Source organism: Zonotrichia leucophrys, chromosome 10 (genome assembly GCF_028769735.1).
Source record: "Zonotrichia leucophrys gambelii isolate GWCS_2022_RI chromosome 10, RI_Zleu_2.0, whole genome shotgun sequence".
NCBI classification, from domain to species: Eukaryota; Metazoa; Chordata; class Aves; order Passeriformes; family Passerellidae; genus Zonotrichia; species Zonotrichia leucophrys.
In genome coordinates, this window is record NC_088180.1 from 20,354,805 (window position 1) to 20,371,084 (window position 16,280).

At 42.1% G+C, this 16,280-nt stretch overlaps 1 protein-coding gene across 2 annotated transcripts in view; it reads right to left on the reverse strand.

The window, feature by feature from the left end:
- The window catches only part of MAP1A (microtubule associated protein 1A), a 46,640-nt gene that overhangs the window by 29,377 nt on the left and 983 nt on the right, over positions 1 to 16,280 (reverse strand). Inside the window, exon 2 of one of the 2 annotated variants that reach the window (XM_064722596.1) lies at positions 12,494 to 12,595. In XM_064722596.1, coding sequence (XP_064578666.1) covers positions 12,494 to 12,595 — 102 coding nt within the window. Of the gene's footprint in view, positions 1 to 1,465; positions 1,577 to 12,493; positions 12,596 to 16,280 lie in introns of those variants that run through there. The other variant, XM_064722597.1, reaches the window with a different exon arrangement.

Below are 16,280 nucleotides of genomic sequence, written 5' to 3' on the forward strand. Positions count from 1 at the left end.
TCCTCTAGTTCTGAACCCTGGAGAGAAGAGGCCATGTTTTGAAATACTTCAACACATTTCAGCTCTAGCATACAGATAATTTAACACTTTTACCAAGAAGCTTGCTGGTGGCGACACTAACGAATGCCAGAGATACCCTATTAAAATAGAACCTCATGTGTCTGTGACTGCAGCAGTATCATCATCACACAGTACCACTGGTAATGCAGGAGAGCTAATGATAAAGAGACAGCTGGCCCCTTATCCCTCTGTGTTACAAGGGCAGTCCAGCAAGGTGAGGGATGACAAAGGACTACTGCTAGGAAAAAGAAAGCATTTTGTTATTCTCACTTCTTAAGCACAAAGTCCCTGCTTATAGCCTACTAGGATGAAAATCAGCTCCAAGATTGGCCACATCTTCTCCTTCTGCTGCCACAGAAAGGCTGCATGACTCACATTTTAGGGGAACCTTCCCTTTTTTCTCTCCCACCTACTGGACACATTTGGATGCTTTTTGGTTTCCTGTATTGGAAGCATGTAGTGTTGTGAAGCTTGAAGTCAGACTTCAGCTACTTCAAGACTACTCATATGCTGGTGTGCAGCACCAAAGGACAGAGAAATTGCAAAAGAAGACAGGCCTTGTATCTCTCTTCCATCAAATCGATAGCGCGACAGTCCACCTTAACAACCCTCCCCCCTCCTGCCTGGTATTAGCCTCATTCCAGCATCAGCTGAACGGTGATACAGAAGCTAATGCTGTCTTTTACCAAGCCTTGCCCAAAGGCAGCATCTGTGAGATGCCTTGTACCACCTCCTCCGTTCTCCAGCAGCACACCATCCTCAGGGTCAGAAAACTATACTGGGATAAAACATAATGATGCAGGACTCCTTACGTTCCTGACAGGCAGAATACTTTCTCCAAATTCTTCTCTAAACCCATCTTCATACATTCTTCTCTGTGTTTGAGCTAAGGACACAAGCGCAGCAAACAGCTGAGCAGCTGGGGAATTTGGGTTTTGTTCCTATACTCGAGCACAAACAGCTGAGAAGGGGGAAGGTCCGCAGATCATAGAAACTCCAAGCTCCATCCGCAGTCACCTTCCCCTCTTGTCACTAATCCCCCTCAACCCCCCAAATTCCAAGGCAATAAACCCGCACCCGCTATGAGCGCTCCGCGCAGGTGCGTTTGCTCACCTGCGACTCTGCCGGGGCTGCGCAGCCCCAGCAGCTCACCGGGACCGCGCACAGGAGCGCAGAGCCCGGACAGGTCCGCCTGCCGTCACCGACATCCCCCGCTACCTCCCCAGAAGGGCCCGTCCTCCCCGGCCGACCAACGTCTTCCAAAGCAACGAGCAGCATCCGAGCGCGAACAAAGCGCCGCCGCCTCCATCCCGCAACCTCCACGATACCGGGGCTCCTCACTCCCGACCGCCCCGGCACCTTTCGCTGCTCTCCCCAGGCCGGTGGGGAAGGAAGATGCACCTACCATCCTGCCGGGAAGCGACGCCGACGGGCTGCGCTGAGCGCGGAGGATGCGCCGGCACGGCACGGCCCGGCCCGGGCTGCGGCGAGCGGTGCCGTGTCACGGAGGGGGGAGGCGCCGCCGCGGCCCCACCCGAGCGCACGCTTTAACCCTCTGCGCGCCGCGGAGCGCCCGCAGCGCCGGCCCCGGCCCCCCACGGGCGGCCTGGCCTGCTCCGCTGCTCCGCGGCCGGCCCGGAGAGGCCCCGGCTCTCGATCTCCGGGCAACGGCGCGCACCGAGCTCCGGTCCCGCGCTGCGAAACACCCGACTAGGGTCAAACCGCGGCCCGCGCTCCCAAATACCCGACACAGGTCAGAGCCCGGCCAACACGGGTTCGGCGCTGCCAGAACGCTTTTCACATCGCTCTTGGGCCTCACGGGCCTCTCCGTCCTCACGGGCTCCCGGAGGGCTGCTCTCCATCCCACCTTAGGCGCCTTCGGCTTAATTGTCTCAAACTGGAACCTGACGTCGGACTCCAGCTGCAGAGCTGCTCCTCCAGTTAAAAACGAGCGACACGAAGCACCCCTGCTATGGGACAGATGTGCCTGGCACCACACACCAGCACCTGGCTGCTCATGCACGGACACGGGCCAGTGGTGAGCTTGGACCACACTGGACAGACAATGAATGCCAATGAGTGAGGCAAGAATACCAGATATTCAACCTCTGGAGACCTATTTCCAGCATGTTTTCAGATAAATGTTTACATTGTTTTCTGAGAACCTCGCAACTTGTTTCATAATCAGCATCAGCTCCAAGGCACTTGCAAATAATTGTGCCTCCTTGTTTCTCCTTTGCTGGTTGCAGGCATCCCAGTCCAGCATTGGAATATACAGATTACTTCATGGTGTGCTAGTTGGCAATAGTGATTTTTTTGATTTTTTCCCCACAGCAAAAACTGAAATCGTTCTCACTGCCCTGCTTGCTTTACACATGATGCTGGCTTACTTTAGATTCCAGAATTAATGTGAAAGCTGGAGATCGCCTGTCAGCTGCACAGCAGGTCTCCCTCAGTGGTTTTGGAAGGACTGTCAGACACGATGCAATGCTCAGAAATAGAAATATCACAGAATTTTAAGTTTTAAAAGTTTAAAAAACCCCAAATCAGAACCTTCCTTTCTTTAGCTTTCAGATGACATCAATCAGTGGCAAATATCTGTAAACCTGAGGAAAAATCAATGCACTGGATCAAACATCTTAAATTTCTGTATGTTTTGGACAGGTAACTTTGCATCATATTTTAAAAAGACCAAAGGTTAAAATATTCTCAAAGGACAAACTATGAAGAAAATAGCTCCACACTATAGGTCCCCTGTGCACTACAATGGACATTCTTTGAAACAGAGGGGGTCATTATCACTACCCATTGTACCTGTCATCCCACTATAACCAGTATAACACTAGTTGAAGAGTTTTGCATAGTCAAAGTAAAAAACGAGTCAGAAGTAAAGAGCCAAGTAAAGAGGTGGGGATGCAGATGACTGCAAACCAAATGTGCAGTCCCCTTTTTAAGTTTAAAGATGCACCAGGTGAGCAAAGGATATTACCTTAAAGGTGCTGCTATGTAGGAGTGCTGAAGACAAAGCAGGAGGATGTATTTGCTATTACTGCTTCATATAAGCTAGGCTTCTTAATATTTGAGTTAACATCATCCACTTCAGTGCAAGAACTGCCCCAGATGGGTAGCCCAGGGACAATTTCACCCCTTAGGCAGTTCTTGGGGTCTTTTCTAATGAACCCACAACACTGCGATATGTCTGTCACTTCAGAGAGCAGTGCCAATGGTGCAGGAAGGAAGGGAGGGGATCACACAGTCTGCTCTGGAACTGACCCACACTGGAAACTGCACTGCCATCAGCAGATTTTTCAGAGCACTCCAGAAGGGCAGCTCCCATTGCACACTCAGGAAGGGCATATACCCCAGGCCATTTCATACAATGACACACAACTCTACAAGCCTTTTCCATTTCTACACCCACTACAACAGTGATCAAATTTAGCCCCTAGCAGGATATTTGGAGTAGCATGATCTCTTTCTGCATTGATTTTTTTTTAATATTGATATATTCTATTTCAAGCAGCAAAATTAGATTTTACTGTCTAATCAGGACATTTCCTGATACTAGTAATTGTTTCAAAATCCCTTCCTATTAACACTCACACAAGTACAACTTAAAGTATGAACTAGCTGGATATCCTTAAACGCATTAAAACTTTTTTAATATATAAACAGACCAATTTGTTATCTTCCATCCATGATCTTATTTTACAAGGAAACTATATTTTTTCAACAATATGTCGTGCTCTTTTTTCTTTTGCTTCAAAATACTTCTTAATGTCACAAAAATTTTGCATCGTCCAGTTGCTATTGAGAATTTACATCAGAAACAGCTATCTCTATGAAATTAATGTCTGAAGGTAGGTGCATCTACTGTCTCTAGTTTCCCCTCTCACTTTCCACTCTTAGTTACATGTTCACACCCCAGCAAACTGAAATGCATATTTTTATACATTGCAAGTGGATGTTTACAAAGCAAAAGTAATTTACAAGGTATGGTGGTTTTCACAAAGCACAGTTCTTGGCATTTGTGTACTGTTTGACCAGCAAAACACTTCTCAAAACTGAAGAGGTTCTTAAAGTAGCTGCGGCTTTTACCATGCACCTGTTATTTAAGTGGCCTAAGAAGCCTCCTGCACACATGTTCTCTGAGGCAGCCCCACTGCCTTCATATGATCAGATAGCAGCTGCAGATAATCTCTTCTTTTTAGCTTTTAAAGAAAACAACATTTAGCAATAAACCTAAAAATAGTCATCAGAAGCAAAAGGGAACTAGTAAGGGAAGCACTCACCTATCTTCAAGGCTCTTCCAGTTCCTGAAAAAAGGGCACTGAGCTTCTACCAGGAAGACCTAGAGCTATGATCAAGGTAATTTCCATTTCTTCAGTCCTTTAGGAGATCAGGAGATTCACCTGACAGTTATGGAACCTCACAGAGCAGGCACCAGGACCACTGCTAAGATGAGGCTCTTTGAGGTTCAACTCCAACAACCACTCAAACATGAAAGGTTAAAGACACTGTTATTCTATGATCCAAGGATAGATTTATTTTACATATTGAATTAGAAAGAGACAGGGAGGGTTTCCCTATTTATGCTAAAAAGCCTCAAACCACTTTTTTCCATTTTGTCAAACTGACAACTATGGTTTTAAACAAAGACCCTGTCTTTAGGCTGTTCCCTGTCCTCATGGCTTTGAAAAGGCCACAAAGCTTCCTGTGATGTTAGGTGTAGTTCCTTTCTGACTAGGATATGGAATTAAACATGGAATTAAATTGTTAAAAATGTGAACACTTATTTAATGACTACACACCTTAGCCAGTATCACACTGACAGGAATATCCTGGATCATAAATAATAATAAGCTATAGACAGGGTCTTTCCCTAGGCCAGCATAAATATAAAAAGCCAGTTCTTGAAATGTTTTTCTGTTATTTTCAAATGCCATGGTCATGTCTCCATGTTTTTCTCTACTATGATGTTTAAAACAGTTTTATTTAAATGAAGGCTGTATGTTTTTATGATGTATGAGATATCAAGAACTACAGCTAAAGCATAAGTCTTACAGTGAGTCTAAAGATCATGCTTCTCTAAACGAAAACTCCAAGCTGCCTACCATCTCAAGCTCAAAAACATTTGATTTTCTAAAAAACTATAGGCCAAAGGCTTTAATAAGAAAATATATTCTAATCAAGAATATACTATCTTCTGAGAACCTTGGGATAAAGAATAACCATGGCCTGACCCAGACATAGCCCAGATATTATTTTGAGTAAAATATATTTATTTCCCCACACCTTTGTGTGAAATGCAGAGTCCTACTGACCTCTCCATTAGTCTGCATCCCAGCTTTCAAGCTCTCACTGCACAAGGCAATCACAGCACATCCAAGAGCAGACAGCACACAGGACAGAAAAAACTGCCCAGAAGCACAAGGATTTGTTTGCATTTGGAAGATTGCTTTGCTTAGACTATCCAGTTACTGATTCCACACGCTATCTGCTTTCAATCAAACAAATGAACCAATGACTTGTTCAAGTCTTTGGCAAATCACTCCCCAAATTCTCTTGGCTATCTTAATTTCTGCAATTTTTACAGTGATTTTTACAGCAATTTTTACTCTTTTCTACAGGCTGTACTAGGATGCATTTAAAGGACTCATTTTTGTTGAATACTGTATCTTTCTCTGCAACTGTTCAATGAGTCTTCCTATCTCCTTTCTTATTTACAGGTATATGTATCTTTTTAATCTGTATGTTAGCTTAAATTCTGACCAAAAAGGTGTTTCCCACTTTTGTCAAGTTTTCTTATTTTTAAATAACCATTTCTGAAATGTTGTGACAACCCTTTGATTGTCAGTGTAGTTCTATTTAAAGTAACCTTTAATACCTAAAGTATTTTATTCTTTTAGGTAGCTTTGCAGGTACAGTTGTATATTGTTATTATTATTGTTGTTGTTGTTGTCTATTACAATACAATCACATATTTAGGCTTTTCTTCCTTAATTGGAGAATGATGTTTTCATCTTTCTGATGCTGCAGGGCCCAAGAAGTGTTTATTATCTGAGCTATTGAGAATTAACAGCCCTAATGTGGAATTTTAAAAGTTTAAAGGTGGGAATCTCAAGTCATCCAATCCATTTAGTTTTGTATCATTTTCTTCTTCAAGTAAGGTTTTACTGTTGTGGTAATAGCATCCCTAATGCAGGCCCAGAGAGACTGTGTGCACCTGCTACCAACCTCTTTTCCAATTCCTACTTTAAACAAATTCAGGAACCCTGTGAGTTTTCAGTGGCAACATTCTGGTCCTTCTTGCCCCAGAAAATAAGGTTTTAAAAATGGTGATCCTAATTTAACTCAGCAACTGCAAACCTTTAGGGAAAACAACGGAAGATGACCTGTCTAGAACTCTCAGTGGAAAGGATAAGGAGGTTTATAAATCAAGGCTGTAAAACTGGAGCAAACACGAGCAGTACCAAAAGGCCAGGAGGAACAGGAGCAGAGGGACTGAGGCGAATCCCAGAGCACAGTGAGAGCAGCAGTGTGCTCCTGCACAGTGCAGCTCAGCTCCTCAGCACCCAGAGGGTGGCACAAGAGTGAGGGGGACAGGATCAAATCCCAGTGATTGCTTAGTGACGCTGGGACAAACCCTAGTGTTTTCCTAATTACACTGAGCTCAAAGAAGAGACTTCTCCCAGGGCATTTCCAAGAAGCAGCACATATCTATCACGCCTTCTGCCAGCGCTAGAGTTGGCTGCACTTCTCAGCCTACATGAAGGCACCCCTGGTCACAACCAAAGCTTCCCACATTGCCCATCAGACACAGAGAGCAAAGGAGAAGGGACAAGCCAGGTCTGCCACTGGAAGTAAGAAAGAAATGCAACCAAGGCAATGTGAGCTACATGAGCCAAATCCTAGTGCAAGGTTTCTCTTTGTGCAGAGGGTATTTTCTCCTTCCAGTCATGCTTAACTGCCTCAGATCCCATTCTTGCCCTGAACCGGACAGCAGCCTGTTGGAAAAGGTACCAGCTGCCCCAAAAATGGATTCCTGGGAACCTGCTATTTTAACTCTGTCTTCAAGGCCTGCACAGGGGTGCAAAGGCTGCTAACACCCTTATGGAGAGCAGTGTCATTCCAGAGGCACAAATAACATCAGGTGCCCTGCCTGTTGTTTGGGCAGCAAATGCTGCAATGCTCTACTGACAAGGTAGGACAGCTCTGACAAAAAAATCACAGCAGAATCTTAAGAGAGAGGCAACAGGCAACAGGCATCATAATGTAGGTGCTGCTAAATGGCAGGCAGGAGCTAAGGCTGGCAGAGAAACCAAAAGGAAGGCTGTGGAGAGGGCAGAGTGGAATTTAGTACTGGCAGTGGCACAAGTAAAATTGCCAAGACAACATACAGTTGGGAAGGTTGACAACACTCTGTATATAATTCCATGTTTACATGGCTGTGACATTGACTAGACATGACTTGCCTAAAAAGAGGCATATTTTTTATTCACCCATACCACAGGTTCATAAAACCACCAGAGGTGCTTCATTTTTTTGTATAACATTTAGAATTGGAAACCAAGATGTAGACATGCAGACATTTTTACGTAAGCAATACAAAACAGCTCTGACACATTTTGTGAGGCGGTAGAACCCATTACCTGTCAGGTTCAGGCAGTTTTAACAGGCATTGTTTGAAGACTTCTCTCAAAATGAATCCAGGTTTGAAGACAAGCTGAAAATTCTAGAAAAAACTAACAGTGACAGGATCTAGTTGCTACTTAATGCAAAGACACCACAGAAATAACCATATGCCATTATTACAGAACAGATATTGCTCTTTCAGGTATATTTTAAATTTAAACAGATAAAATGTTAGTCCCTACAAACTAATGCTAGTAAATTGTGTGCGTGTTTAGGATGTAATGGTTTCTAGACACTTTCTGCTTGTAATCTGCTTAGTTAAGAAAAAGGAAAAATTTGAGAAATATGCAAATATTCTTCAGACATGGATCAAACAGGACATTCATTTCAGGCATATTCCCTCCTGAGTTTATGCTCTCCTGTATTATAAGATCAGCACTGCAGCACATGCTTTCCTGCAAAGATCTAGCTCAGATGAAGCCAGAGAGGGAAAACAAACAAATAGGGGGTAGGGATGTGGTGAGGGGAGGAAGGGAAATCAATAATCACTTTGAATTATTCATCCCCATGAAATAGGAATAAAAATGCAAGCAAATGCCATCTTTATAACAGTGATCCCAGGAGAATTTTCTTTATAGAAGTCTGTCTACTGCAGATTTTTCGACAGAATCATTAGTACTCACTAAAATTTCAGAGGCAAGGAAGTAGGATTAAGTCAAATTCAAACCATTCACTTACCTGAAGGCACATAACATTGTAAATAGTCATTGTCAATTTCCACATTAGCTACTGTCAAAGTGAAGGCAGACAAAATCCAGAATAGGCCTTAGTTTACAAAACTATGAAGGAAACACTGAGATCAGGTCATCTGAAAGAAATATGTGTCCTTGTCCTATTGTGTTGTTCAGAGATCTTTTTTTTCGTTTAACCATCAGAAATTTAGGTGTCATCCACCTTGACCATCCTAAAAAGTCCTGTAGATGAGGACCAACATCACTGGAGCAAACTCCACCATTTCAAATCAATTCAGAATGTATTCCACCAAAGCCATTTAAAAAAGGCCCAAGAAATCAAAACTGTTGAGTTATTTCCAAGCTACTACCATAAGCACAGCCCAGGCTCAACATTTCTTTTTTAAAATGTAACAAACAAAAGGTAAATTTTAAAGGGCAATAAAAAACCAATCACACCCACCAAGACACAAAGTACTAAAGGAAAAAAAAACCCAAAATATGCTTGTTTTATATTGTGTCCTGAAGGAAGGCCCAACCCTTTCCCAAAGATCTCATCATTATTTTCCTTTTCTATCAAATTCAAGGGTTAATCTTCCCTCAAGGTCCATTCAAACAGATTCTGACCCCTCGGATATCCTATATGGCAGACAGCACAGCAGGAGTGGCTCAGCTCAGTGCTCTCCCTCCTCTGTCCTCGAAGGATAACAAAGATTGGTCCAGGATAAACCCAGTTATTTTTTGCCTCCACATGTGTTTCAACATTTTGAATTCCGTGAACTGCCAGCAACATTTAACCACAGCATCTGGTTTCAGAAGCAAGAGTAACAATTTAGTAAGGCAAGTTCTAACTTTAGAAATGCAACCAGTTAATTCACAATTGGGGTGATTTCAACTCTAGGAGTTTTGAGCTAAGAAACTCGCAAAATTGGAAAGTTAACTATCTGCGGAAAACACAGGAAAAACCTTTCCAAACTTACATTAATTTTAGCTCCCCCCTGCCCCTTCAGTCAGTAACAACGTTTGGGCAGAACAGCACAAACAAAAGAAACTGGTGTTTGCTGGACCTATGCTGAGCTAAAGCTCAAAACAGCTCACCAGGGCTTTGGTTTCTTATTTTCACAGCATAGCCTTTTGGGTGTCACAGTGAGAAGCTCAAAATACTGGTAGGAACAAAGGAACAGTTTGAAATACAGCAGCAAACTGAGATGAAGGCTGACAACTCCCTGGCCTGCCAAAGCAGCATCACTATACTGGCATCAGATGCACGACATGAGGCCCATCTTCCATGTTCTCATGGGAAGCATCATTCCTGTGAAGGAATCAGTTTTTCACAGCTGCTGTGGTTCTGTTAGCTCCTCTGCTGAATATTGAGGGGAAAATTCTGTTCAGCTTCTTAAGAACTCTGAGGATGTGTAATGTCCAGAGGAGGTGTCTTAGCACAAAAGCAAAACCATGTAAGACCATATATAAAAACACTGCTTTTACCAACTTTAGTAGATGTTTTAATGATATCTCATTTTAAAACTAGGCTCTGCAGGTCAAATAGAGCCAGACACATTCAGTAAATATTTCTTTTCTGTAGTTGAAAGAAATTAAAATATATTTTAGAGATAATGAACTTTTAACAGTAACAATGGTGGGAGACTGCAGCATTCAGACCAAGCCTATGCAAAATATAATTTCTTGTACAAGATCTAAGATTGACTAAGAAGCTTCTTCTAGATTGTATTATCAGTTGTGACCTGAAATTTCTCTTGTAGCAGTCTTTCCCACTTCCTCCCCACAAACCATGCCATAACCATAGCTTACTGCTGTCACTGAGAGAAACCTGTCTGCATTCAAGATCTACCACCATCAAGTAAATCCTGGGATTATAGCATGATAATCCCAGCATTCAGCATTCAAGATACATTATCTCCTACACAATCTTCCTGTACACTGTCATTATTTTCCTCAATCCCATACAGCTGCTTAACACATTTTAAATTGTATCTATTATTCTCACACACATTCCTTTTGTCTCTGACAGATCATCTTGCTGCATTTCAAAATCTATGCTTATTGAATAAGCATGGGTCCACACAGGAAATGTGCAAATATCTGACTTGAGGCAAAGCTTCTTTCTAGACCCCCCTAATCCCAAAGCCTTTCTCTGTCTGGCTGTTCTGGCCTTAAGGGCTGCCAGGGAGATTTATTAGAGAAATTGTGAGTGCCCGATGTTCACACTTGCCACAAACCAAGGAGCCCCTATAGTTGTACCTCTGGTCCTCAGGTCAATCCATGCCTACTAGGATCCCCAGACCAGAATCTCTCACATCTCTCATGCTAAGTACGTCGGAAGCAGAAGCAGCTGAGAGGCAGCTACGCTTTTCCTTTCCCAGAAATGTACCAGAGGAAACAGACACTATGTAGTGCTAGCTGGAATGTATAGTCCCACAGGAAATTCTGTAGGTGTGTAAATAAATAAAGCTTTAAAGAAGAGGGCAGCATGACTAACACCAGGTTAAGCTTCAAGCTTTCAGTTCAGGACCAAGTCTCTACACACAGTGCATATCAAGAAAAGCTTCTGATTACCCGTCCTTCTGTCAGTAACTTCTGCATACCAAAGCCTGGCCCCTAATTCTGTGGCCAAGCCATTGAGGCTTTCTTAAACAGATTTCATAGACTTAGATTTCCCAAATATTTTTGCTTGGTGGACTAAATCACTCATCTACATGTTTGCTGATCTCTTTGAAGAACTACAACACATTTGAAAAGCAGAACTTCCCTTTGCAGAACCAATGGTGAGTCTTCCAAGATAGACACTAATCCTGCCTTATATTTTAGTTGCTGTTTTGCTCAGTAAGTCTGACAGTTGGTTAACAGACTTGCAGTTGCCCAGATCCACCACAGAAACCCCTTCATAGACTGCCAACACATTCATCATCTTTTGCTCCTCAGGAACAAAGCTAGGGCACATTCGTCACCCCTTGCTCCGTGGGGACTACACTGGGGAAGTGAGTAGGAAACATTTTGCTAACATTAATCCAGATGTTTCAACTCTGACTTATAAGAATTCTTGGGCAAATGTTATACTCATGGTAATTTATTAGTGCTCTAGTCTATTTATACTATAGGCCCTGTTACAGCTACTTCAAATTGAGACAGATCTGCTGAGTGTTTCAAATTATATGTTTCACACACTTGTTTTTTTTAATCCCATAAGTGTACACACATGCACACTCCAACTTGCAAGGAGAGAAAAATTCCATCTCCATGTTAAAAAGTCACAGAGAAGGTGAGACCTCTCAGTCAGTGGCACATTTGAGAATAGTCCAGGTACTTTCCTTCACAGCTGTCCATTAGGAGAACAGTTTCCCCAGTGGAAAAAACTCAGAAGCTTTGACAAGAGTGTAAAACATACAGTGAACTATAAGATGGTCTTATATAAACTAGGTTTTGCAAGTGTCATCTGTGCTTCTTATAGTAACTTAACATATGTTACATAAAAGTATTATAAACAGAGTTCAAGCTTTTCACAAGCTAAGAAAGCCCAATTTCTAATGGTTGGTGCCATTTTTATAATGCTCTTATTCATTTTTCTCAGGAAATGGAGCTTCAAAAAGACCAATCCAAAAGGTCATTTGGCTACTCTTACACACTACTTGCAACACCTTTTGTGCATATGAAAACATATTTTAAAACCTCAGAGGAAGGGGCTGATAATAAATAGCTTATGAAGTAAACTACTTTGTGCCATCTGAATAAGATACAGAAGATAGATAGATAGGTAGATCAATAGATAGATAGATAGATAGATAGATAGATTCTAACTAGTTTAATAGGCATTAAAGCTGCACACTTTTCTATTCTCAGTAGTAAGGTCTGTAATTTTAAGGTAAATTAATTGCATCCAACACACTGTTAAGACTGTTTATCTTTCGCATTCAGCCCTGCAGAATCCTGGGCAAACAAATTGCTAATTGAATCACAATCAGTTTTATTCTTTGTTGTTGTTTTTGGGTTTTTTTTCCCAGACTCAAAACAAGAGTTAGAAGTTAATGCATATAAACCAAAAAGCTGACCTTTGACTTCAGAAGAAAACTGAGCCAGATGTCGATTTACAAAGAGCCGCAGTTGATGATTCAGATCACAGTACAGAGGATCAATGTTCCAGGAACGAATTCCTGTTTAAAAAAAAAAAAAAAAGGAAAAAGTAAGCTGTCCTTGTCATTACATCTACTCCAGAAACAGAAGTGGAGAAAGAAAGGTGAGCAGGACACACAAAGACCAGGGATGCTCTACTAGATGAGCATCCTTAGGATGGAAAAGGTCTTCAGAAGCAGAGGACCATAAGATACTTACCTTGCATAAGACATTTCTTCCTGAAGAAATGAAGTGTTCCATGAAGGACATGCAGTGAGCAAGTCTCCATTCAACTTGGACTTCATGCAAGGGAAACCAACAAGAGATGAGGCCAAATGAATTACACTACCGCTTAACCAAACAAATACATGATGTTAGTTTTACATCTGCACTCTCCAGCACTGGTCACCGGCAGAGATGGACTACTGCATTGTTCTGCTGCTGAAAAGCCCAGAGACATCAGCTTCTTTGCCCTTACAGCCTGTGCATCCTCCAAGCCACAAAAGCCTCCCACTCCTCCAAGTCGCACTGCCTAATCACTCCTTCAAAGACCCTGATCCCACTGAGACCATTTGAGTCTGTTCTTTAATCTTTATAATCTGTGCCAGCTAGAAGCCTTCATATCACAACAGGAAGATGCTTCTGCTCCCACAGCAAGTGGCACCAAGCCATACTGGGGAAGTCACCTTCAGACCTCAGTGTGAGCAGGTGCACATTTTGGAGGACACCAAACACTACAGACCACAGATTTTCACACCCCAGTAGGGAGCAACCTTTCCTGGATGGTGTGACTCTTCTACACTGTGCCACAATGAACAAAAGCAGGATATCACTATGAATCCCTACTCCAGCATCTGGTGCTGATGCCTGCTGATGTTCAGACGTTGAAGGCCAATGCCACAGACTTCTAAGGTTAACTGAAACAAGAATTTCAGCTCCAGTATTTATTAATGCAGTCCTCACTAAGAGTTCTTTCACCATCTCTCTTGCATAAAATACAAAGTTTTATTGCCTCTATTATCTACTTTCTTTCAAAGTAACCACGTTAATTTTCCATGGAGATATCATTCCCATTTACTGCAGTTCTAGCTCTCCATGTTGTCCAACAGCTTTTGCTGGCCACTGGTGGGAGAGGATCCCCAAGGATACACACTCCAGCTTTCTACACATACCAAGACACAGTAGGCATTGCATCACACAGGTCAGTAGTCTCAAGGCCTGTAGAATCTACAGCAGTTAAAAAAACTTTGAGCTTAGTTTCTTTTTCTGGTGACAGCTGACACAGCGGAGTAACAAAGCTTATTTATTATGCTTATTTACTGACAGCATTCACTTCAGACTGTACAAAAACCTCCTCATTAAATCATCTGACCTTCAGGGAAAAAAAAAAAGAAAAAAAAAACCCAGAAAACCAAACAACTTACCAGCACTGACCCTTTCAATTTGGACATGGGATACAAATAAACAAAACACATAGAGCAAGAAGATGGACAAAGTGTTTTCCTATCCTACGCTCCAAGAGAGCATAATTGTTTAAGCAAACAGTGTAAGAGAATCTTAATGCAGTACTCATGAGCATTCTGACCCGGACAGGAACAAGGTGGCACTCTGCAGGGCAAATCCTGCTGACTAGCTGCTGTGTCATGGTCATTGTGTCCTACTGCAGCAATAAGTGCTATTTGAGGCATTGCTACATCCTCTAGATTGCAGAAGGAATAGGTGCTCTTTCAGAGCAAGAAAGGGAAGAGTGGAATTATCTCACTTGTTCTCATACTTGCAACAATTTATTCAACATTTTCTTTCCTACAGGTAGTCTGAATTTACCTATAATCTCTATAAATTTGTCACAATTTCACTTTATCACTCCATGGCACATGAGCCTTGATTAGAATCCTCTACCATGAGAGTGCAGACTGTATCACAATAAGGGTAAATATTCCAGCTCTTTGCAAATGCAAAGCCCAGATAAGGGACCATGTGACTCATCAGTTTTCAATCTCATTCTTTATGCCCTTGTGAATGTTTTATTTCCTGCTGAGGTAATTTGCTTAAAAGATTTGGCCTTTCTCCCCAATACCAGATCTAGTCTTCTGGATATTGTTTCAAAATTGGACAAAAGTAACACAGTAACAGAAAAATAAAACTAGTATTTATTAGACAGTATTTTGAGGAAAATGTTGTTCAGATACCCCACAGATTCACAAGGTCACAGCCTACAAAGCTCTACACCTGGAAACGAGCAGGTTCCTATAATGCCCTGTAACCACTATTGTATTCTTCTGAACCAAGGTATAGAAAGAAGTCTGGAAAAGCATACTTTTTATATCAGTCAGGGTAAGAGATTTATCAACTGAAAAAAATCTTTGTTTGTTTTTTGTTTGTTTGTGGCTTTTTTTTGTTGGATTTTTGTTGATTTTGTTCTTTGCTTGTTGTTTTTTTTTCTTTGGGTTTTTTTTTGTGGTTTTTGTTTTGTTTTGGTTTTGGTTTTTTTTCTGCAGACAGGGTGCCATGGCAAACAGAACAGACACAAAACAAACCCTAGCTTTTTCATCCATTTTATATTCACTGCTCAGCAACCTGTTCTACCTTCACATGAGCCCTCTACAGCAGCTAACACTTCGGTAGGAATCATCATTTCCACATTGCTTGAACTCCCTCAATCAAGAGTCCAGCTCTCTACAACATCATAATATACTGACTATTGACAGGTCTCAAGATTGCTGTTATTTTAACTATTCTCATTTTTCATATCTTTCAATTTGCAAATATTGGTCCATTTTAACTAGAGGTCATTCTCCCATTTCACAGTGGGGAAAGCTCTAACTTGCTGGAGGTGCTATTCCATTTAAGAGGAGAGACTGAAATCCGGGTTTCCAGCTCTGAGTGATTCACTTCTACTGCCAGTAACTTACTAATACTGCTGAAATGGCTCTCTCCGATGCAAATGAAAGAAGTTTTTACATTTGGCAGAATTTCAGCAGGTTTCTAGTCAGACAAGGCCAACTGCAGAACTTATTTCTACTGTGGCAGTTACAATTCATGTGTCAAACAGCAGGTTTTTCCTCTGCAATGGGAGTTCTCTGGCATGTGACTGCAGAATTAGGGTGAAATCCTTTAGTTCCCAGTCTGATCTGTCACCATTTCAAAGATTCAGACAATGGATAAGGATGTAGGTTGGCACACCAGCTCAGTGAAGTGCCAAGCGAAGATGATCATCCTGCTGGGCAGGAAGCAAGAGGGGCCCCTTCAAAGAAGGTCTTTCAGAGGCCAGATGGTCATAATCAGATCTACCACTCCTGAAGCCATCCCTTGAAAAAGGGAATGAAATATTCCTCATGAACAAAGTGGCCTGCCAACAGAGATAGCTGGAAAAGTGAATCAGGAAGTGAAGAAATTGGACAATATTTGACATTTTTGCACCCACCCTTTTCTTAAATTGCACTGTCCATCTGTTCTGCAGTAATGCTGATTCTTGGGAAGAAAACAGTCACAGAATTATCTCTGAATAACACAGTTTGTCCAATAGTTATGACTGTTATTTCAAACCAAAGTGCCTTGGAAGTGGGGAGCTGAGGGGAAGAGTGAAGGTGAGTCAGAAAGCTGTTACTTTATTTCTCAAAGGTGTACTAGCGGCTTATTAGAACAAAGGTTCCCTTAAGGTCCTGATGTGGTTGATCAGCTCTCCTTTGTCTTTTGGTCAGAAACTATCAGAAACTGCCACAAGGG